The 23660-nt window shown below is 43.5% G+C and overlaps 1 protein-coding gene across 4 annotated transcripts in view; it reads right to left on the reverse strand.

Annotated features, from left to right (window-relative positions):
• ESRP1 (epithelial splicing regulatory protein 1) overlaps positions 1 to 23660 on the reverse strand; it is a 54834-nt gene that overhangs the window by 19892 nt on the left and 11282 nt on the right. For 2 of the 4 annotated variants that reach the window (XM_084864709.1, XM_084864707.1), the window contains exons 5-13: positions 15966 to 16064; positions 15787 to 15841; positions 14268 to 14378; positions 13991 to 14123; positions 13856 to 13898; positions 8831 to 9132; positions 6709 to 6930; positions 4261 to 4447; positions 347 to 515 (exon numbers count right to left, since the gene is read on the reverse strand). In XM_084864709.1, coding sequence (XP_084720835.1) covers positions 347 to 515; positions 4261 to 4447; positions 6709 to 6930; positions 8831 to 9132; positions 13856 to 13898; positions 13991 to 14123; positions 14268 to 14378; positions 15787 to 15841; positions 15966 to 16064 — 1321 coding nt within the window. Of the gene's footprint in view, positions 1 to 346; positions 516 to 4248; positions 4448 to 6708; positions 6931 to 8830; positions 9133 to 13855; positions 13899 to 13990; positions 14124 to 14267; positions 14379 to 15786; positions 15842 to 15965; positions 16065 to 23660 lie in introns of all 4 variants that reach the window. The other 2 variants (XM_084864708.1, XM_084864706.1) reach the window with 1 other exon arrangement.

Here is a 23660-nt window from a genome sequence, read left to right on the forward strand (position 1 = left end):
TTCAGTCACAAGATATTGCCACTCTATTGCCATGATCACAGTGCCCCTCACTTAGGGCCCTAAGAATAGAGAAGGGGGGGGAAAATCGAAGTTGTATACAAAAATAGCCTAAAAGATGTTGTTTATATATAGTTTTGAAAAAAGAAAAAAAAAAACACACACACACAAAAAACAAACTTATTTTGGTTTGTCTTGAAACGACCTTCTTGCTCAGAGATGACCAGAAGCTCCTGCCGCCCAAGGTCACCTCACCTTCCCGGGGCAGACAATGGTCTTTTGTGAGCCCAGGCCCCACCGTCAAAGGAGCCATTTGTTCCTGCCCCGGTCCCGCCCCTCGCAGCCTCACCTGGGGTAGTAGGCCGTGTAGTTCATGAAGAGCTGCGTGCCCGCCGGGTAGTACGCCGGGGAGGGCTGCAGGGCCCGCGGGTTCAACAGCAGCGAGGGCTGGTAGATGGCGGCCTCGGTGGGAATGACCGCGGCGGGAGCTGGAAATGTGTAGGAGGGAGGAGACAGGCCTGCATAAGCAGAGAGAGACACTTTGAGACACTGGTTAACGACTGACACCCGTGTGCTTAGCCCTCAGGCCATGAGGTTACTATGGCATCTACACGTGGTAAAGTCAGAGAGCAAATCCTTACGCCACCCCATGCAACCTCCTTTGGGTTATGCAGACAAAACTCAGAAGTCACCTCCGTTCTCACACTCAATCAGCCTACGGAACCGTTCTTGGTCTAAAAGTTGGGAAAGCCAGTATCATCAAACATCAGCTCAACCATTTCTGGACATGGGATTATTTATTTTCTCCCTACGATCGAGTGCCAGTTACGGCAAAAAGTTTGAAGAAAGAAACACAGGGCTGACATTTAATATCATTTCAAACTAAAAGCTGGGTTAACTTGGCATGATTTCCACCTTTTAAAGGTAACTCAGATGATGGGGTTTGAAGCTAATCAACACTTTCAAACTTGTAAAGAAAAAAAAAAAAGAAAAAAAAAACCCCAACCTGGGCACAGCCAATGTGGCTCAGTGGTTGAGCGTCACCCTATGAACCAAGAGGTCACAGATGGCTTCCTGGTCAGGGCACATGCCTGGTTTGTGGCCTCGACCCCTGGTAGGGGGGGCGTGCAGGAGGCAGCCAATCGATACATGTTTCTCTATCATCAATATTTCTATCAGTCTATCCCTCTCCCTTCTCTCTCTCTCTCTCTCTCTCTCTCTCTCACTCACTCAAATCAATAAAAACACGTTTTTTAAAAAATCCAACCTGGGAATTAGCCCTGAGAAATAGAAGTGTATGTCTTCCTGAGACTCAGCAATAAAAAGTGAACTCAGATCATATAGAAAATAGAAAGAATGAAATTCCTTTTTTTTCTGGTTACCCAACTCACTAAGGAAGATGAACACCATCCAGGCCACCTGTACCCAGCAGAGAGGTAACTGAGAGGTTGCCTGAATTTAGGGTTCCAAACTATGTTTTTTGTTAATCCTCACGAGGATATTTTTCCATTGGTTTTTAAAGAAAGTGGAAGGGAGGTGGGAGACAGAGACACATCAGTTGGTCACCTACCGCACGCAGGACCCCAACCAGGGCCGGGGATCGAGCCTGCAACTGAGACACATGCCCTTGACTGGAATGGAACCCAGGACCCTTCAGTCCTCAGGCCGATGTTCTATCCACTGAGCCAAACTGGCTAGGGCAATGTTCCTAAATTTAATTTGAACGCCTAGAACAACCTATTCAATTTTTGCAAATATCAGAGGCATAAGGGATAACCTTTTCACATGAAAATCTCTCTCGTCTTCTGCAAGTCTTGTGTTTCCACATGTGTATGGAGAGGAGTAGGGCAGCTGTCATATTGGTACCCATATCAACCGCATATTCACGTTTTGGATAGCTCCTTCATACTCACTGAAAATCGAGCTACATGTAGATGAATTTGAAAATGAAGATGCCTTGCCTTAAAAGGACAAGTTAAGGCACCAGTCATATGAAAAATTATAAAGCCTGTGTGTACTTCCTGCTTTCAAAACTATCAAGCAATTCATTAACGACAGTGTCTCAAACCAATAAGACATATATACGTAGTAGGTATAAGTCTTTTCTGCCTTAAAACAAATAAACGTAGTAATTTCTAATAACTAAACATCAGATTTGGGTATCCCTCAAATGAAAGGACAGCTATTCTCATATACCTAAAAGAGAATGAGGAGTATATTTTCATAGACTAAAGAATGGAGGTGAAATTAAAATGCTCAACTTTTTGAAAAGTTAAATTTTTACAAACAAATTAAAGTTTGCAACTTTGAAACAATGATATTTTAGCAGCACTTCTTTCACAAGGTCAGTAAGAAACTCCTCAGTGAGGCCCAACTGATCACTATTTTAACTGTATTAGTCCTTGAGATTATATAGAAAACAATGCAATTCCTGTCAATCTTTTGGTTGCTGTATAAATAGGCAATCACCTAAAGTAAGTCGGCAGGAAAAGAACAGTCCAGAAGAACAGGCATGACATTAGCATAAACTGAAATTCTAACTTGAACGAAAAAATAAGTGAACTCTTTTGCTAAAATGGCAAATGGCCAAATTTTAGTTAAAATGTTGGGAAAGTATTAATAGTAAAGATGTAAAAAATATATTTAACATGTTTATTATTTTAGGGCTTGTGACGGAGAAAGGGAAGAAACGGAAAGTCTGATGAAGAAAGTGTAATGACCAGTTTTGCTCCAGGAAGAGAGAAATAAATGACATCACAGCAGAAACTGGGTTACACATGAAGGAGAAATTCCCTTATCTCATAACGCTCGATAGATTATCACTATGAGAAATTGCAAAAGTTACCGACATAATCAGTGGTTTATGGTCAGAGTACATATCACTAAGATTACTTTGAGATAACTACTTAGCCCTAGTTGGTTTGGCTCAGCCTATATAACCACCTTGCCTGCCTCAGAAAGAAGCAGGAACATAGAGCATTGGCCTGCGGACTGAAGGGTCCCGCGTTTGTTTCCGGTCAAGGGCACATGTTTGGGTTGCAGGCTTGGTCTCCAGTGTGGGGCATGCAGGAGGCACCCAATCAATAATTCTCTCTCATCATTGATGTTTCTATTTCTCTCTCCCTCTCCCTCACCCTCTGAAACCAATAGAAATATATTTTATATATATGTAACTACTCAAACCCAATCATAAACTTTCAAAACTCGATGGTCAGTAGATCAACTCTTAGCTCTTCACCAACAGCAAGCAGCAGATACATGGAATATTAGCATTTAGAAATTCCAAGGGAAAAAAAGGATTAAGCCCCACTGAATATTCTATGAATAACACTTACTTATTGAAATGGGTTTCTTGATACAGATTTCTCTGTATTAGAGAGTACTGTTCTCTAACACTCCCCATTTTATTGGAATCGAGCACATAATCCACTCTACTATCTCCGTTACCTCTGGACCGTATTCCAAGTGCTACATGCTTTCAACATACCCGACAAGCCTCCTGACGGGTATGTTTTACTCAAAAGTGAAAACCGTCCAAAGATTCAAGTTTTAACATTCTTAACTAACCAGAACTTGGTCTTCAGACTAAAGGGCTTATTCCTCTCAAAACAGGATTCCAAATGGCTTGCACCCCGGGACCCATGAGCAAGAGCACGGCTTGACATTAAGCACTGATCCTGCGATCCGATGGAAACTTTGGCCAATTTATTTACGCATTTACATTTATTTTTATTTTTATTTTTTTGCTAACTTGCTCATGCCAGATACCCTGGAGAGCAAGAGAAATGCTCCCCAGACTATCCTATCCAAAAAAACGCTTAATGCTCCATAACTTAGAAATGCAAAGTGGGCATCCAATGACCCTTCTACAGAAAGCTTCGTGGGTTACAGGAGAAAAAATAAAAAATAAAGATCCGGCCACACTTATTTTACCTTTAAATGCGTATTAAAATATCTACATAAGCCAGGTTGCCTCCCAGAGTCAGTGCTTATCTGGAGCACACTAAGCTTCAGAAATCAAGGGCTTATCACTGGAAAAGCAAGAATATAATTGGAAAGGAGGTGTCTGTAGCCATCTCTAATCATGGGTGTCCGCAACCAAGGTCTGCAGGGATTCCCAGATCCTGCCGCCAGCCTGGGAAAGCCTGTGTGACCCTCGCCGGCCTCGGGGAGAACCAGGCCCGCAGAAAGCAGCTCAAGCACCTACCAGCACGCAGCGTAGAGGAGCGCCAAGACCCAAGAAAAACTTACATGGTAACTTACATGGCGGCGGGGATAAGCCATTTCGATTTAAAGTGCCCCCCATTAACACAAAGTTCATCTCCTCAGCTGAACACTGGAAGACTTCCACGTATCGGTCCTTCATGGTCTTTTTATGGCACTTCTGTGCGGCCAGGAACGCTCTGTCCGCCGACTTCATCTGGATGAAGGCGTCTCCGGAGGGGCGGCCCTGAGCGAGGGGGGGAGGGAGGAGGGAGGATAAAAACAAAGCGACCGTCACCCAGAGCACAGACACTGCAGGCATCCGCATGCGGGTGGCCGTGTGAGGGGCTGAAGTCTGGCCTGCATGTCACCCCCTGATTACCGGAGGGGCCCCCAGAACACGGGAGAAACGGTGCTGAGGGTCTGTGGGGAGACAGTGGTCCCCCCTGGTTTCTGATGAGGATCAGATTTGCGAAGGCGTGAACAGGTCCTCCTTGGGACCGCGGTTTGAGAGTACAGGACTGTGCACTGGTATTGGGTCCTGCCCTTCTGGAAAGTCCAATGACAACGTCTGATTGAGAAAAGCTGATAACGGAACCCGTACTAGAGCTTTCTGTGTCCACTAGAGCTTTCTGTGTCCTCCTTCAGAAACTGGAGGAACGAGTGCTCTGTCCATCACTGACCGCCACACCCCTTCCCTGCCCCCTGCACCTGAGGCTGGAATGCGGCCTGGGGCCAGGAAGGGAGACAGGAAATGGGCAGCTGCCAAGCACGGGACAGGCTGGGGACGGCAGTGTCGCCAGCCTTGCACAGAAGCCCTTCTCTCGCCTCTGCCCACCCATCTCCATCTGAAATCTTGGTCAAACAGGTGCTGGATCGTAATTTTCTCCATTACAAATAGCTTGCTAAAAATCTCCTATTTAGAACCAAGCTGGTAAGATGTGTTCCTCAGAACTGGAATGCCTCGGTTACATTTAGCATGGACATTTTACAAGGGGAGAAAAAAAGGTAAAATCAGCTCCTAGGAATTCTGTCACAGAGATGGATGTCTTTGCAAGCCTCCCAGGGACTATTTCATGCCAATGCTTTACCATGCAAGTCACCCTACGAGCTGCCATACCAGGGAAGCCAGGGACACCCAGTCCGAGAGGGAAACCCACCATCCTCGAGACCGCTAAGAGCCTGTCCACCATCTCAGCAGCACAATCACAATAGGTCATGGGGGTCAATGACAGGTAATTCTACTGTTATTAGTTCAAAAGTAATAAGAGCCCCTAGGTTATTAGAAATGGCAACTCAAAGAAAAACCAAACCAATCACTGATGTGATTTATGGGCAATTGTGGGGAATTTTCTTCAAAAGGACTCTCCCGTGAAACACAATGAGAGGGGCCTACCTAGTGTGAGCTGGTGTGAACACCTAGCTGGGGTTCAGGACTTTCTGACTGCCTGGACCCAGTGGCATGCACCTCCCAGGGAGGCAGGATATGGTTTAAATATGACCAAATCTCCATGTGAAAGGAGAAAGTGGGACACTAGCAGAACGTTGGTATTTCCAATGCAAACCTAGATTCCACCCATCACTGAAATCAGAAACATCTCATTTTCAAAAATGAATACACCTTTGCTTTTAATGAAGAGCTGCAAAATTTTTAATTAGGACTATTGGGTTTATAGGTTTTGAGGATTCTGTCCTGCTTATGACAGCACAGAAAATACTGGCATACTGTCCAGCAACGAAGATGATTAATTTTATTTAAACCCAAAATTAAGGGACACTAAGCCAGGAATGATTTTTAATGTGCTTAGAACGTATACTTGCATATCATAGAATTTGGTTAGATTTTGATAAGTTTCTATTAAATAATCAATTCATTAATATATTTGAGTGCCTATTATGAGCACATCCTATTCTAGGTGGTACAGATACTAGTCTTTATTGAGTTTGTACATTACTGAATGTAATTTGTTATCTCACACACACACACACACACACACACACACAAACACACACGTTTTCTAAGCAGTCTACGGATACAAAATACTCTTTTTCCACCCCCCATGCTTGTCTCCAAGACCTGAAACTGACAGCCACCATCAGTCAGTCAGTGTGGGGGCCGTGGGGCTGCTGTCGCACTGGAATGGAACCCGTCAGCCACAGCACGGCCACAGGTCACGAACAGCGCTGTGCAAAATCCTCCTGAACAGACAAGCTCCTGGGCAGGCATTGTCTATGATTGCTTTCACACTAACTAAGCAGAGCTGCAGAGCTCAGAAGTTGCAACAGTAAGATGTTGCATTAGACTGGTACGTACTACGTGATGATGCTGAATCAGACCCAAATTTGTATTTCCATAACGATGACCGCACCCTCTCTGGAGTTCGTCCTCAAGACCTCTCCCATGTATAGTTACATCTTCCCTGCGAGACTAACTGTAAACCTGAAAAACATTTGTACTCTCTTATGGAGACTCTGTGATGATAAAAAATAAGCAAGTGCCGTCCTCACCTGGTGGTTCAGCACCATGTGAACGCCATGCGTCCGGATGTCTGTGGAAAACTCGCCCAGGAAGTCCAGGATGTCCTCGATGGTGGCGGCGTAGGGAAGCCCTCGGAGGCGGACGCAGTCTCTGACGTTGGTGGGTGGCACAAACTGCTGAGGTAGAACCGGAATAATGGGCGGGGTTGGCAGTGGAATGAGAGGAGCAGCCGAGGAGAACCGATTCAGCACCTGTGCGCAAGGCAAAGCAGAAGGCGCTCAGTCTCGCTTTGCCAATGCTGCCTGCAGACCAGCACTGGCATCGCGGGGGGAGGAGCCTGTGAGAGATGCATGATCTCAGCTCTAACCCGAACGTACTAAATATAAATCTGCACTTTAACAAGGTCCCCAGGTAATTCACAGCGTACTAACGTTTGAGACGCAATCAAGGAGAAAGGGCTTCGTGCTTTGCATCTGGGCCAGTGTGAGACCCACTTGTGCAAAAGTGTGCTGAGGTATATACCGCACACAGCACAAATCTGCTTGGATTAAGGACTTGTCTACTCGACAAACACATCTCTATCTGCCTTGGGACAAATACCCTTAAAGCCTATCACTTTTGTAAGTATCCGGAATGGCTAATCATGGACTACTGTAGCAATCCATTAGTTTCATTTTATTAAGGACAATATTCCCCTTAATACTGCTTCACATTGCTCCAAATCCAAGAAGTATAATAAGAATAACCCAGTAATGGAACCACAGGTAAAACAGTGACTCTGGATTATAATAAAATACAATGCCACACTTACAAAGCAAATAATATATAAAGCCAAAAGATAGATGGCAGTGTAAAACTGAAAAGAAAAAAAAAAATTAGTGACCATAAAAGTAACCATTTAGCTTCCACGTGAAATTTACACATGGGATGACAGAGGATCTTGACCTTTAACACATGAAATTTAGCTATCTTGAGAATGAATCATGTCAAGTTCATTTTGGAGGGGAAAAACTGGTCCCACGCAAACTTCAAAGCTCTTGCCTATTTTTGTCTTGGTTTAGAACATGCCCATTATCTGGTAATACTGTGCAGATGCCATGTGTGGCATCCCTGGGTTTTCTGAACAATTTACCATTGCAAACTTAATCATCCTATATACTGAAAATATAGCAATCAAGACACTCCTGAAATTTTGCCCTAATTTCCTCACTCACCCGTCATAGTTGCCGAGTAAGAGGTGACCAACAAACAAACAAAAATCAAAGCATAAACACAGCAAAAGATCAGCTGCCTCCTGCACAGCCCCCCACCAGGGACTGACCCTGCCACCCGGGCATGTGCCCTGACCAGGAACTGAACTGATGATCTCGTGGTACAGGGATTGATGCTCAACCACTGAGCCACACCAACCGGGCAAGATAGATGCTTTTGAAACAGAATACAAAAGAATATCTAGCCGAAACTGGTTTGGCTCAGTGGATAGAGCGTCGGCCTGTGGACTGAAAGGTCCCGGGTTTGATTCCAGTCAAAAGTATGTACCTTAGCCGGGACCGGTTTGACTCAATGGATAGAGCGTCGGCTTGGGGACTGAAGGGACCCGGGTTCGATTCCGGTCAAGGGCATGTACCTTGGTTGCGGGCGCATCCCCGGTAGGGGGTGTGCAAGAGGCAGCTGATCGATGACTCTTTCTCATCGATGTTTCTAACTCTCTATCTCACTCCCTTCCTCTCTGTACAAAATCAATAAAATATTAAAAAAAAAAAAAAAAAAAAAGCATGTACCTTAGTTGCGGGCACTTCCCCAGTGGGGGGTATGCAAGAGGCAGCTGATCGAAGATTCTCTCTCATCGATGTTTCTAACTCTCTATCCCTCTCTCTTCCTCTCTGTAAAAAAAATCAATAAAATATATTAAAAAATAAAAATAAAAAAAAAGAATATCTATAGCAGTATTCCAGTTACATAAAAACACCTGGTATTTGTCTCTGTGTGTGTGTGTGTGTGTGTGTGTGTGTGTGTGTACACACAAGCTAACAGTGGCTATCATTTCGTTATAGAGTACGATTTTATTTTAACAACGAACAGAGTGGGGTTGGTTTCGGAAATAAGTAGAAATAGTAATGCAAAACCACCACCACGCTCTCAAACACCAACCTGCTGAACTTCAGCCGCCGTGCTCCTGAAGAGTTCAATGTAACGTTTACCCAACAGGTCCTTATGCTTCCTCAGGGCGTTCTGCGCGTACTCCTCGCAGGCGAAGAGCACGAAGGCGTCCCCGGTGGGCCTGCCGTCCGGGTAGGTGACGAACAGGATGCCCTCTTTGCCCCCCGTGATGGGGCAGTGCTGTCCGAAGAAGGCCACCACCTCGTCCGCCGTGGCCGTGAACGGGAGCCCGCGCATGCGGACAATGACCTGGTTTTCCTTGGAGAGAAACTGGGCTACCTCGTTGGACGTCCCTAGGGAACACACATATTAGGAAGCAAGGGAGAGAAATGATTAAGACGTCAACTTCACCAAATCTGAAATGCGAAGCTTCTTGGCAAGGTCTTGAATTTGTAATTTAAGACCCACACTCCCAACTGAGTTGTTTTTGTTTTTTGTTTTTTAATATATTTTATTGATTTTTTACAGAGAGGAAGGTAGAGAGATAGAGAGCTAGAAACGTCAATGAGAGAGAAACATCGACCAGCTGCCTCTTGCACACCCCCTACTGGGGATGTGCCCGCAACTCAGGTATATGCCCTTGACCGGAATCGAACCTGGGACCCTTCAGTCCGGGACCGACGCTCTACCACTGAGTCAAACCGGTTTTGGCCCCAACTGAGTTTCTTTTTAATAACAACCCAGGAAGAAAGAATTCTCGTCCCACAGTCTTAAAACTTTCCCCCCTACCATTTTCATAAAGCCCTTCTCAAGGAGGAGGACACACAGACAAGTCAGTTATGGACCAGCCACCATATTCTTCTCATGGAGAGGCAATGAATCGTCATGATGGTCAAGGGCACAGGTCCTGGAGCTAGGATATCTGGGTCCAATCTTGGCTTTACCATTTTACAAAGGTACATAGGACTTACAGAAATTTAATCTCTGTGACTTAGAGCCTCATCTATAAAATGAGGGGAAAATTACTATCTCATAAATTATGAGTTATTATATATAAAGTACTTCAGTGATTTTTGTTATTATTTTCTGGTTACTTATTAAGAAAAATTAAAACATACTCAAGTACAGAGGATAGTATAATAAATACACTTGGCAGTTAGTTTCAACATTTATTAACGTTCTGCCTAACAGAGCATTTTGTACAATACGGCCATGTAACAAATACTCAAATACACATCATTCAAGCTCGTACACTAGCAATATTTTCCCTTACGTATACTGCTCACATACCATGAAATACTAGGCATTAAATTGAACATTCATGACTTTGCCATCAACAGCTTACAATGTTATCTATCATAGGACCTCAGCATCACATCAATTCAAAATACACTCTATCCCCAACCTATATCAAACATTACTTTGGAAACTCTGGAAACTCTTGAAGCTCTAAATTTGGAAGCCATTGTTTATCTCAAGAAATAAGTTCGAGCTGAAATCGGTTTGGCTCAGTGGATAGAGTGTCGGCCTGCAGACTGAAAGGTCACGGGTTCGATTCCGGTCAAGGGCATGTACCTTGGTTGCAGGCACATCCCCAGTGGGGGGTATGCAAGAGGCAGCTGATCAATGACTCTCATCAATGTTTCTAACTCTCTACTCTGTATCTCTCTCCCTTCCTCTCTGTAAGAAATCAATAAAATACATTAAAAAAAAAAAAAAAGAAAGAAATAAGTTCGAAAACAGACTTATACCAGCAAATGGTGTAAATAGGATGCTGCTTCTAAAAGTTCTACAATTACAAAAATATTTATTAGAGCTGCATAATGTAGGGATGCAAATGTCCTCTTGTATTTAAGTGAAAGTCACCCTACTATATTTTGTCAAAAGGTGTCAAAGGTCTCTTAAAAAATCCACCCACATTCTTTGATTCAGCTGTCCTACTTTTAGACATTCATCCTGATAAGTGGCACAGACATAGGCACAAAAATATTCACTGTAACATACTTAGAGTGAAGAGTTGGACATCTAGATGCCCAACAGGAATATTTAATAAAAATGTATGATACAGAAAAATCTCTTGAGCGGAGAAACCAAGATGGCGGCATAGGTAACCGCCTAACTGCAGCCTCACACAACAATTTCAAAATATACAACTAAAATATAAAGTGGACATTATCCAGAACTACAGGAAAGTTGACTGATTGGAATTTCTACGAGAAGGAAAATCAGAGGAGCTGTAAAAGCCTAAGGTACAGAGACACGTTGTGTGCACAGAGAGGACAGAGCCAGAAAGGAGGGGCTGCTGAGTGCCTGGCTGGCATTCCCTAGCGGGAAGGAGATAAAAGCTCCGGACTGTGCTGAACCCCAGTTTTGACAGCACTGAACCCCAGTTCTGAGCGAGACCCTGGGGACCCAGATACATAAGGAGTGAATCTGCGCTGTAAGGCGGAAGCTCAGGGGAGCGGCGAAAGGCAGAGCCCCCAAGTCACGCACATTTCTCACAGAGGACAGACTGTTGATTGAGCCGCTGGATTGCCCTAGCGGGAAGGAGACATAAGCTCCGCACTGCTCTTAACCCCACTTCCAACTGCACTGCACCCCAGTTGGGGGCTCGTTGGGGGACAGACTAGACTGTCTGGTAGCGGGCGAAACTCTAGGGCACCTTTCTCTCAGAGGTGCTTGCAGCAAGTACCAAAGGACACTGAGGAACACTGAGACTCAGGAACCTCATAGGGCGGAGCTAACAGGAAGCCAAGGCTGTAGGCTCCACCCTGAAACTCCACCCCATCCAAGCTGAGGCTCTTGCAGTTTTCCAAGTCTAGTCGAATAAGGCTGTCTCCTGGCATAAATACAGCTGATCCACCCACCCTACCAACTCAGGGAAGCAGCGAAAACGCCGAGACAAGGAAACAGATCACAAACGAAAGAAATGGAGGACAAAAAACGACTGGATATAGAGTTCAAAACCATGCTTATAAGGTTTTTTAAGAATCTCCTAGAAAAGGCCGATAAAATAAACAAGACCTATGAAGATATGAAAAGGGATCAACTAGAAATAATAAAGGATCAACTAGAAATAAAGAATACATTCTCTGAAATAAAAAATATTATACAGAATCCTAAAAACAGAATGGAAGATCGCAAGAATCAAGTCAAAGATTTGGAACACGAAGAGCCAGAAGACACTCCTCCACAGAAGCAAGAAGAGAAAGAGAATCCAGAAAGTTGAAGATAGTGTAAGAAACCTCTGGGACAACTTCAAGCGAACTAACATCAGAATTATGGGCTTCCCAGAAGATGAGAGAAAGCAAGATATTGAAAACATACTGAAAGAAATAGTGACAGAAAACTTCCCCCACCTGGGGAAAGAAATAGACTTACAAGTCCAGGAAGCGCACAGAACTCCAAACAAAAGGAATCCAAAGAGAACCACACCAAGACACATCATAATTAAAATCCCAAGAGCAAAAGACAAAGAGAGAATATTAAAAGCAGCAAGAGAAAAGCAGGTAGTTACTTATAAAGGAGCACCCATCCGATTGTCAGCTGATCTCTCAACAGAAACCATGCAGGCCAGACAGGAATGGTAAGAAATATTCAAGGTGATGAATAACAAGAACCTACAACCAAAAATACTCTACCCAGCAAAGCTATCACTCAGAATTGAAGGCCAGATAAAGAGCTTCACTAATAAAAAAGAGCTAAAGGAGTTCATCACCACCAAACCAGAATTTATGAATTGCTGAAGGGGGTTCTTTAGGAAGAGGAAAAAAATAAAGATAAAAATTATGATCAACAAATACGTAACTATCAACAAGTGAATCTAAAAACCAAGGGAATTAAAAAAAACCTGATGAACAATATTAACTGTTGAATATAATAGAATCAGAGGTATGGAAGGGGAGTGGACTGACAATTCTCGGGGAAAAGAGGAGTGGGGGGTGTGGGAAGAGACTGAACATAAACTGTGCACCTATGGATGAGGACAGTGAGGGGTGGGGAAAGGGAACCTGTTGGAGGGGGGGGAAATGAGGAACTTTTGTAATAATATGAACAATAAAGATTTATTAAATTAAAAAAATGTATGATACATATAATACTGAATAGTAATTAACATTTAAGAAAACTGAGTAACACAGGAAAATATTCATTAAACTAAAAGGAGCAAGGGAGTTATAAAGCAATCTGAACAGAGCAATAGAAACATACAGAGTAGTTATACATATAGAAAAAAAATCTGTTGGACAAGTCAAAGTTAACATTTTTTATGCATCTGTTATTTTTAGGTTTTAAAGTTGTAAGTCACCCAAGAATTGGATAAAGACTTAAAGCACATATCCTAAAATACCAGATGCCAGAAATCTACCATAGTCATGGCCATTGATGAATAAGGAAATTTAGAGAAAAACTAGAAGCAGATATGCAAGAATTGCAGGTATTCTACTTGGCTGTTTAAAAGTAGTTTTCAGCCAAAACCAGTTTGGCTCAGTGGATGGAGCGTCAGCCTGCAGACTGAAAGGTCCCAGGTTCAATTCCGGTCAAGAGCATGTATTATACCATGGTTGCAGGCACATCCCTAGTAGGGGGTGCAAGAGGCAGCTGATCAATGTTTCTCTCTCATCGATGTTTCTAACTCTTTATCCCTCTCCCTTCCTCTCTGTAAAAAATCAATAAAATATATTAAAAAAATAAAGTAGTTTTCAGACTACCTAATTTAAGAACTACTCTTTCCCTTTTTACATGAACTTTATATGACCCATTCATTTTGTGTACCGACTTTTAAAAATATATTTTTATTGATTTCCTAGCCACTGAGCCAAACCAGTTAGGGCAGTGTGTACCTCTTTTTAATGGATATTTAACTCTTAGTTGGTTGACTCAAGCCTTAGGGCAAGTGTTATGCATTACACTTGCTGATACTATTGGACATTTTCTCCCTCCTATTAAAAAAAAAAAAGTTGATTTCTAGGTTTCATTGGGAACTAAAAACTATTCAAGACACTGTGTATCTAACCTTGGCATATAGGTAAAAGTTTTAGACTCTTATGATAGCCACGTTTTATAAAAGGCACTCACCACCAGCAATTTTAAGAAAATCTTCACCTGTTGCTTTGTAAACCTAGGGAAAGAAAGGGAAATTAAGATGTGGTTTCTGAGCCTTCTCATGTGTGTGTACTCAGGATGTCAGGGTCCCAGGCTGTGAGGACGTACCTCTATGTACCGGGTCCCCATGTGGTGTTTGTGCCTTTGCAGGGCGAGGTCTCTGTGCTCCTCACTCACAAATCTCACCAGCGCCTCTCCGTTCCTCCGGCCCTGGGCATTCAGACAAAGCGCTGCACCTCCCCTTTGGAAAGAACAGAACAGGGAGCGGTAGAGAGAGAGAGAGAGAGAGAAAAAAAAAAAAAAAAAATACAGCCAGGGGAAGATGATACGCAGCCCATGATCCCTTTGGGATTGTTAAGTAAAACCGAGATTGGAGAAAACCCACTTGGCAATATTGAGTCCCTTGAAAAATCTTGCAATATCTTGATCCGAAGACTGCCATGGCAAACCCCGGGCTCTGACGACTGTGTTGTCATCAACAAGTTCCATCTTGCTGCTGTGGATCGAGCAAAACCTCAGGTTGCATGACTAACGAGAGGGAGTCTGATCCATTACCCCCCCCCCCCATTAAGACAATTTGCCTAGTTACACATGAATTATTATTTTATTTATTTTTATTTTTATTTTTTGGAGTTTGGACAGACTTTTAATTTGGCCTCATTTGCTGTGTAAAATCAAAAATCATCCAGGCACACAATTCAGTGAAGTCTAGGTGGCTCACTATAGAAAGACAGCCAGCGCGCCCTGTGAACCCTCCGTCCGCGGAGTTGCTGCGTGCCTGCCGTCCGCTCCAAAGGGCCCGGGATCGATTCTCAGAGAGCAGAGCTCTCCCAATATCCTGATGGCTTGTCCATTCATTCTCAGAACTGGCCGGTTCCCCAGCGGGTTTTGCTCCCGCTTTGATAGCAAAATATAAGGTGTGCCATAAAGCGGGCAGTTAACCCCCATCTGGGACATGCGTGCACGGTCACAGCCGTTAAGACACTTCCTCTCTCAAACAGGGGAGCCATCACAGAGCACAGAGTGCCGATAGAAAAGGCTAGGAGTGCCCACACCCCATTAATGAGTCATTTGCAAATCACCTAGGATAGGTTTTGACATCTTCTGATGTTCTAGTCCTCCCACATTCATGCTTTCAGTCCTCCTAGGACATTTTCCTAGTGAGTCACTTTCTCTACAACTTAATAGGCCTCCAGAGTGTCTCTGTGGGCAGAGACGCCAGAAGTTCCTGTTCCTGTCGGGCACCGGGCAATCTCACACAATTCACCGCCAAGATTTCAAGCTTAAGTCGGCCTGCCTGTGATCGCAAGGAGATACCGCCGTCTCATACTCCTCCCCGGTTATTTCCTTTGCTTTAAAGTAGAAGCCGACAGGACATACTTGAAATTATCTCAGGAAAGACCTTGTGAACTCTCTGAAAGCCTATGATTTCTCGCTTTGGAAGTTTTCCAGGGAGAGACTGGATAGTTCAGAGAGGCCACAAAAGTCACAGGCACACACATACGCTACTGTACACAGGGTCTTATTTCATTACATGTCAATCCTGACATCCAAGCACACTTAACGATAAACCTTCTTCCCTGAATGACCTGCTATTAAAAAATGGACAGCCAGCCGAGACCGGTTTGGCTCAGTAGATAGAGCATTGGCCTGAGGCCTGAAGGGTCCCAGGTTCGATTCTGGTCAAGGGCATGTACCCTGGTTGCGGGCATATCCCCATTAGGAGGTGTGCAAGAGGCAGCTGACTCTCTCTCATCCATGTTTCTAACTATCTCTCTCCCTTCCTCTCTGTGCAAAATCAATAAAAATATATTTAAAAAAAAAAGAAAAATGGACAGCCAAAGTATAAAGGGAGTTACATGTCACAAAAATGATAAAACCAACCGAATGGCTCAAACACTTACCAAGTGCCGCTTTCAAATTTGTAATGGACTCTCTCTGGGTCTGAAAACCTGTGATCTAAAAAATGAGAGCACACACGTCATCATTTTAGCGATGAGAGAGATAAGGCCGTGGAAGGAAATTCAAGCGTATAGGTGAGGATCAAATTCTAAATGTTCGTTGTGACGACAGCGATACTTACTATAAGGCTCTGAAATCATCGCTATAATTATATTCCCCATATCTTCAACTTGAGAGGCTCCATACCGGGACGCTGAACTATTCTTCTCAAAATTTAAACCTGGCAGATTAAGTCAAGGACACATTTGGGGGAGGTAAAATGAGGTTGATTCTAACTTCAAGTGACACACACAGAGCTGAGAAGCGAAGTAAAATGTACCCAGGTGGACAATTCTTTGAAATCTCAGAATACCTGCATTCCGCCAGTCTGGACTTCACCCTCACTTCCTGAAGTCGCCCACGCTCTCCTGCGTAAAAATGGCCAAATAAACCCTGTCCTGAGGTACGACCAGCAACAAAATTCGTTTGTGGAATAGTAAATGCCTCCAACACTGAGACTTCTGTTTAGTTTCTCAAACCATGAAGTACTCAACAAAATTTACAGAACTCATCCTATCGTTACAGCACACACAAGGCAATGACTATGACGATTCAAAGATATGCTTACATCCGTGAAGATCATAATTGCCTTTTTTTTTAAAGCCGCATGTTGGAAAAAGACACCTCAAATTACAGATGACACTATTTCTACCTCTACTCCAAACTTCTCTTCGGAAAGGTTTTCAGGGTCCCCCAGCATGGCCGTCCTGCATGGCAGCAAATGCTTGTCCTTTTTTTTCTTTTTCTTTTTTTCCCAGCTTGTGTGGAGGGGAAAGATCAGACTTAGACGGCCGTGCTAAGCCAGACAGAGACCTCCATGTTGACGTAGGATCGCTGCGGTGTGTAGACAAAGGTATTTTTCATTTGTTTACACGGTTGGTACCGGCAGGTCCCACAAATGTTTGTCCTTGGAGAGTAAACAGGAAACAATTCAAGCCCTCAGAGCCAACGCTCGCTGACTTAGCTCTCGATCCAGAAAGGAGACTGTTTGCGTAAGACAAGAAGCGTGGCTTTTAAAGAAATACGTGGCTCACCTTGGGTCTGAAGGTGGAACCCAAATGAAAAGTTCAATCAAGTTTTATGAACTTGAAATCTCTCTAAAATGAGCATGTATCGTTAAGATAGTTACCTTTAGAAGCTAACAACCATTGAAGGGTTTAGGTTTTTTAACTTTTTTCAAAGCTATAGTCACACTTGTATGATGCATAGATTTGCATCAATGTTATAATGCAGTGCAAGTCATATAATAATAATAATAATACTGACTGGCTCCGTGTTCCAACCGGCCCAGCAGTCCTGCTCGCCTCCAGCCAGGACTTCGGCGAAATGCCATCCCAAATGGAGCCCGCCATGGAAGTTGTGATGTTCACATTTCATGAGTTTGCTGAGGTTCACGGCCACTCAACAAAGGAGAACCTGAGAGTACTCATGGAAAAGGAATTCCTTGGATTTTCTTTTCTTAGAAAATCAAAAAGGCTGTGGCCAAATAATGGACCTGAACCGGTGCTGAGATGGCAGAGTGGGCGTACAAAGCTTTCTTTTTCGCGAACTGCTGGGCTTGCTCACCCTCGCAGGCAATGCCTCCTTTGAAGGGCACATGAAGCAGAAGGGAAAGAATTAGGCGACACTGAGCGATTACTCCCTGATTACGATTTCTCCTAATACTCCTGGCCGGTATGGCTCAGCTGGTTGAGCATCTTCCCCTGCACTGAAAGGTCTTAGGTTTGATTCCCCATCAGAACACGTGCCCAGATCGTGGGCTCCATCCTAGTAAGGGGCATGCAGGAGGCAGCCAATCAATGTGCTCTCATGTCTCCCTTGCTCTCTGTCTTAAAAAAAAATCAACAAAAACGTATTTTAAAAAAAAGATTTTCCCCAATAGATGGTTGAAGCTCCTCCCTGTAAGGATTTAATAAATTATGTAGGACCATTAGGACATGTACAAATAAAATCCCACTCCCATTTGATAAGAGAAATAGAAGCCAATTAAAGCCAGATAAGCTTTTTCTTTTTATATTGCTTACTTCCTCTTCCCCTCAAAGCACAAATTCTTTAAAACAAAACAAAAAACACCCTAATACAATGGGACTCTATCTTTCTTCAAGTTTCAAATGAAAACAGTGACCAACAGGTATGTAAAAAATGTTCACCATTGGGTGGGGTGGGAGCTATGGGGGGGGGGGGGGGGGGGGGAGGAACACCTGTAATAATCTGAACAATAAAAGTTTATTATATTTTTAAAAAATATTCAACATCACTATTGGAAAAATTGAAGTAAAAAAACAATCAAAACCATAACGGTCACCTCACATCTGTCAAAACAGCTATTATAAGGGAACTCTCTCATACACTGTTGGTGGGAATGTAAATCCTTGCAGCCACTATATACAAAACTAGATGACAATTTCTTAAAAAATTAAGAATAGAGCCATCCTATAACCTACTAACAGCAATTTAAAACGATATATGCACCCATTTTCATTGCAGTATTATTTACAATAGCCAAGATATGGAAGAAACCTAGATGAAAGGATAAAGAAGATGTGGTACATAGTATTATTCAGCCACAACAAAGAAAGAAATCTTGCCCAGCTGGTGTTGCTCAGTGACTGAGCATTGATGACCCATGAACCAGAAGATCGCGGTTTGATTCAATTTCTGGTCAGGGCACATGCCCAGGTTGTGGCCTCAATTCCCAGTAGGGGGAGTGCAAGAGGCAGCCAATCAATGACTCTCTCATCTTTAATGTTTCTGTCTGTCTCCCCTTCTCTCTTCCTCTCTCGGAAAATCAATATATGATGGAAATCCTGCCATCTACAACAACATGGAGGGGCACAGGGTACCATGTTAAGTGAAATAAATCAGGCAAAGAAAGACAAGTATCATACAATTTCACTCATTTGTGTAATCTTAAAAAAAACAAATAAGCAAACAAAACACCATAGATTTCAGGGAAACACACCGGAGGGAAAAGGGTTAGGAGGAGGGCAAAGGGAGTGAAGGGGATAGATGGTACTGTGATGGGTGATAACTAGACTCACAGTGGTAAACATTTTGCAATGTGCATAATGTGCACAAATATGGAATTATAATACTGTAGAGCTGAACTAATTATAGGCTTATATACCAATTTTATCACAATTAAAAAAAACTAAAAGAAATAAAATGAAGACAGTCTATATTTAGGGTGGTGGCTATTAGCATATGTACCTTATTTTATCATTTTCTGACTGGTATTTTATAAGGATAAAATATGAAGGCAGCTATTAAGAAAAAGTTCTCAGAAGAGGACATAGACAATGTTAAAAAAATTCAGAGAGCCCTTGCCGGTTTGGCTCGAGCTTCAGCCTAAGACTGAAGGGTCGGAGATTCTATTCCAGTCAAGGGCACACGCCTGAGTTGTGGGTTCGATCCCCAACAGGAGGCAGCTGATCAATGATTCTCATCATTGATATTTCTATCTCTCTCTCCTTCTTCCTTCTTCTCTGAAATAAAAAAAAATTTTTTTTCAAAAAAAAAAAAAAAAATTCTGAGAGCTCCATTCCACCAATCGTTAGAGCCAACCAATCACCTAGAGTTAATTCAATGAGTACGCCCTTTTCCGTTCTCAAATCACAATCCCCTTTCCATTTCAACCCTCCTCCCGTGTCCTCCTTCCTTCCCTCCTCCAGTAGACACCTTCCATCACTGTCCCACCCCGCTGGGCAAATCCATTTTTCCACTGTCCCTCCCCAGCTGCATGCCTCTGCAGTCACATAGGCCACGTGGACGAATGCAGCCATGTGTCTTGGCAAGCTCCTTAACCCCACTGAGTTTCAGCTTATCTGTAAAGCATAAATTGTTATCATCTTTAGTTCCCTGCGGTTGTTTTTTTGTTTTTGTTTTTGTTTTTTTTGGTAAAGGTGAAATGAGATAAAGCAAGCCCAGAGCTCAAAGCAGGCATTTAATAAGAGACACCTTTCCCCTTTCTTCCTAGAGCCATGAGATAACTAACTTTTCCTCATTATAACCCATTCCTTCATCACACTTTTTGAGGGTCGCATTTAAGACTAAAAAATCTGAATTCACCAGATGCCTATTTGCACACTCCTAAGATAATCATCAGGTTAAAATGGTAAATAATTGCTGCAACACACACCTGCGCAATCACTCCCTTTACATCATCTAGTGATGAAACAATAGAAGGATTAGAAAGATCAATCCCAGGAGATACCTGAGCAACAGAGCAATGACCACCTAGTGGGGTCACTAAAATGGTCAACTGTGGAAAGGCTGTACTATCCTATATGATAAAAGGGTAGATAATATGCAAATTGACCCTAATGGCAGAACGACCAGAACCACCACTCAACCAATCACTATGAGGCACACTGACCACCTCTTGGCCCCTCCTCCCAGCTGGCAGGCTCTGATCACCCCATGGCGAACGGAAACTGGGGGTGGGTAGTGAGGGGCAGGGGAAGATAACCCTGATCACAGGCCAGGCCTAGGGACTGGACTTACGCATGAATTTCATGCACTGGCCTCTAGTCTATATATATATTAATTCTGTGCCACTTTCAAAGAATATGGTAACAGGACAGAAAACCAGAATCAAAAGATAAAGATCCTTTAAAGTGATGACAGCACTCAATTTTCTGTGGAGGAACAGTGCGTCAGGAGGACTACCTGAAGGATTCTCACAGAACTAAGCAAGGTCAGCTGTGCTGAGCCATAGTTTATCCCACAAACTTCGTTACTGCTGAATAATCATTTGGAACCCTACCATTCTAGTACAGTCACCTTTTCAGCTTTGTCAGAAATGAATGGAGAGAAAGATAGCCAAGAGATGGAAACCAACACTATTGGATGAGCCAGTTTCTCAACCTTGGCACTGCTGGCAGGTAGGGCACAGGTTCCTTTCTGTGGGGAAGGGGTTTCCTGTGTACCCCAGTGTTTCCTGTAGTATGCTGATTATGATTAAATATTTCATATTAAATATTTCTCCAGACATTGCTGAATATCCTCTGGTGGGCAAAACCCACCCCCGGGGTAAGAACCTCTGGTGAAAGCTAACAGTTCCTAATAGCTCCTCCACCTTCCCCGCTTCCCCATGGACTGAACTGTCCGAAAAAGCTCTTTCATGGTAGAGGCCATTCCTGGACAGAGATCTTAAAGAACACTGACCAGACACCAGCTATTTCCTCCTATTTTTGCAATAGCCCTGCCACCAGCAACACCAAACCGGTGAAGAAGCCAACTAGAGTTTGGAGATGTGCCGTAACTCACCCAGCCTCCCAGCTGGTAAGTAAGGGAGCTGGCACTGCAGCACTCCTCTGAGCTGACTGTGGGGACTCGATTCCCTGCACCAAGACGCTTGGCCTAATTTGTTTTGAGCAATACTTCGTGGTGAGCAGCTTTCCACACGTACAGGTGAGAGCCAAGTAACAGAGAGCAAACGTAAAAATGTCAAGTATCCTGTGTAGACACGGATTTGCAGCTACAGAATTATTTTGCTGAATTCTACTTTTTAATTAAGGGCGTGTTCTCAGAGGCACGTTACAGCACAGGGAATACAGTCGATAATATTGCAGTGACGCCGAAACGGGTTTGGCTCAATGGATAGAGCGTTGGCTTGGGGACTAAAGGGACCCGGGTTCGATTCCGGTCAAGGGCATGTACCTTGGTTGCAGGCATATCCCCAGTAGGGGGTGTGCAAGAGGAAGCTGATCGATGACTCTCTCTCATCGATGTTTCTAACTCTCTATCTCTCTCCCTTCCTCTCTGTACAAAATCAATAAAATAAAAAAATAAAAAAAATTGCAGTGACTATGTTCGAGGCCAGATGGACATTTGAAAGGTCAGGGAGACCACTCTGTAAAGTACGTGGTTTTCTAACCACTGTGCTGTGGAGCTGAAACAGAATAACGCTGAGTGCAGAATGTAATTGGGGGAGGGGCGTGTCCCAGACATCTGTCCAACTTGGTGCCGCATAGCATGTGCCAACCTGTTTCTCCTCAAGTCATCACACAGCTCTAAGCTCCTAATTTCTAAAAGTCACCTAACCTCCTGCTTACCCCCTTACACACACACACACACACACACACAGAGCTATTTCCTCCTAGTTTGGGAAGGCCTGTTCCATTCCTAAGCCTTACCAGCATTTAACAGGAGCAAATGGGAGGAAGTGAGGAAGAAGCCTGAGTGCCAGGCCTCTCCCCTATCGATGCGTAATTACACATTGAACGGCTGCACGTCTGATCTTGAGGGAAGGCGAGATGAGCCTGTGCCTCCTGATTTATGGCTCGTCATGCAACTTACTCATCCTGCCCCTGAGGCAGCTCCGACAGCACCAACAGGCCCGGCCAGCTTCCCCGAGGAGGAGGAGGGAACGAGGAAGGGCAGAGCCGCGCAGGTGGGAACACCCCTAGCGTCTCAGGCTAACGTCCAGCACAGGGCCACGTCTACACGGAGTCTAGCAGTCCAGGGGCCTTGCCTGTATTTGAACAAGGGAGTTGTTTTCTTCAGGGCCACCTTCAGTGACACAGATTTCAGGATGTAACCCACGCTTGTATTAGCTCCAGGCAGAATTCGGAGAGAGCGATTTTACAAAGTGCATTAGCTTATCCACTCCCAAAGTTACCTTCTCCGACAGCCTGAGAACAGACAAATGTGTTTACAGAAGACCCAAGGTTTACTTCTAAATATCTTGTTAAACCAAATGTTCAGTGACTACCTAAGGGAATCACACATATAAAATAGCACCCTGTGGAATAATGATGTTTTAAATTATATACTGCAATTTAAATGCCATACGTTATAATTGCGCCCCAATTCAAAATTCCAACTCCAAGCCATGTTGCCCTGCCAGAGAGACCCCTCATTTATTTGTAGTATAACACAACTGACTCTATTGCCAGGCATATCACAATAAAATGCCTATGGCAGCGAACAAAAGAATAGCAAACAAAATATGTCGAGAGAAAAGCTGAACTACTGCTCCAACTGAGAACTGAATTTCCTGTCATTCTGTAAAGGAGAGAAGCAAGTGACAAATTCCCCTTACGAGAGCTGGGATTTTAAAAACAAGTTCTATAAACAACCTGTTATATTTTAAAATGAACCTTGAAAAGAAGTAAATCACGAGTACCTGTGTATGAGGACATACAAGTAACCAGGAGCCAAGGTAAGAAGAATGCCTTTATACCTAGAATAAATGCTGGGAAAATAACCTAACGCCACAGTTTTAATTCTATTGTCAGAAGCTTACTCTTTCCAAGAGGAAAGAAAACAATGACATCTACCCTAATAAATATTTCTTCAGGAGGCGTTATGGCAATGAAGCACCACGTGAATGTCTAACAAAACTGACAAGTCAATTACATCCCAGAAGAAATAACATGGAGATAGGGGCTAATGCAACGAAAGAGACGAACATCTTGCTTAAGAAAAAGCAATGTGTATATGGGGCAAATTAGGGAAGGGAGACTCCATGATAGCGAACAAGCCTTCAAAAGCCAACACAAAAAAAATTACCCTGGAATTCCCAACTCGTGCTTTACAAGTAAATTGTAATTATAATAAACCACAGGAAAGCAACATGTCTCTGAGTGCGGGCCAAGAATATACAGTGTTTCTAGTCCCTCACTTATTAGATTACAAACCAGAGTATTTGCCGATTTGGCTCACATCGTATCGATGGATGCCAAAGATCATTTCCTACCCTCTCTAAGCTAACAAGGTCACTACCGACCCAGCTTCACTGTGCACGAGGTAATATTTAAAAACCCTTTTCAGC

The sequence above is a fragment of the Pipistrellus hanaki genome (assembly GCF_964339955.1).
Source record: "Pipistrellus hanaki genome assembly, chromosome: 17".
NCBI classification, from domain to species: Eukaryota; Metazoa; Chordata; class Mammalia; order Chiroptera; family Vespertilionidae; genus Pipistrellus; species Pipistrellus hanaki.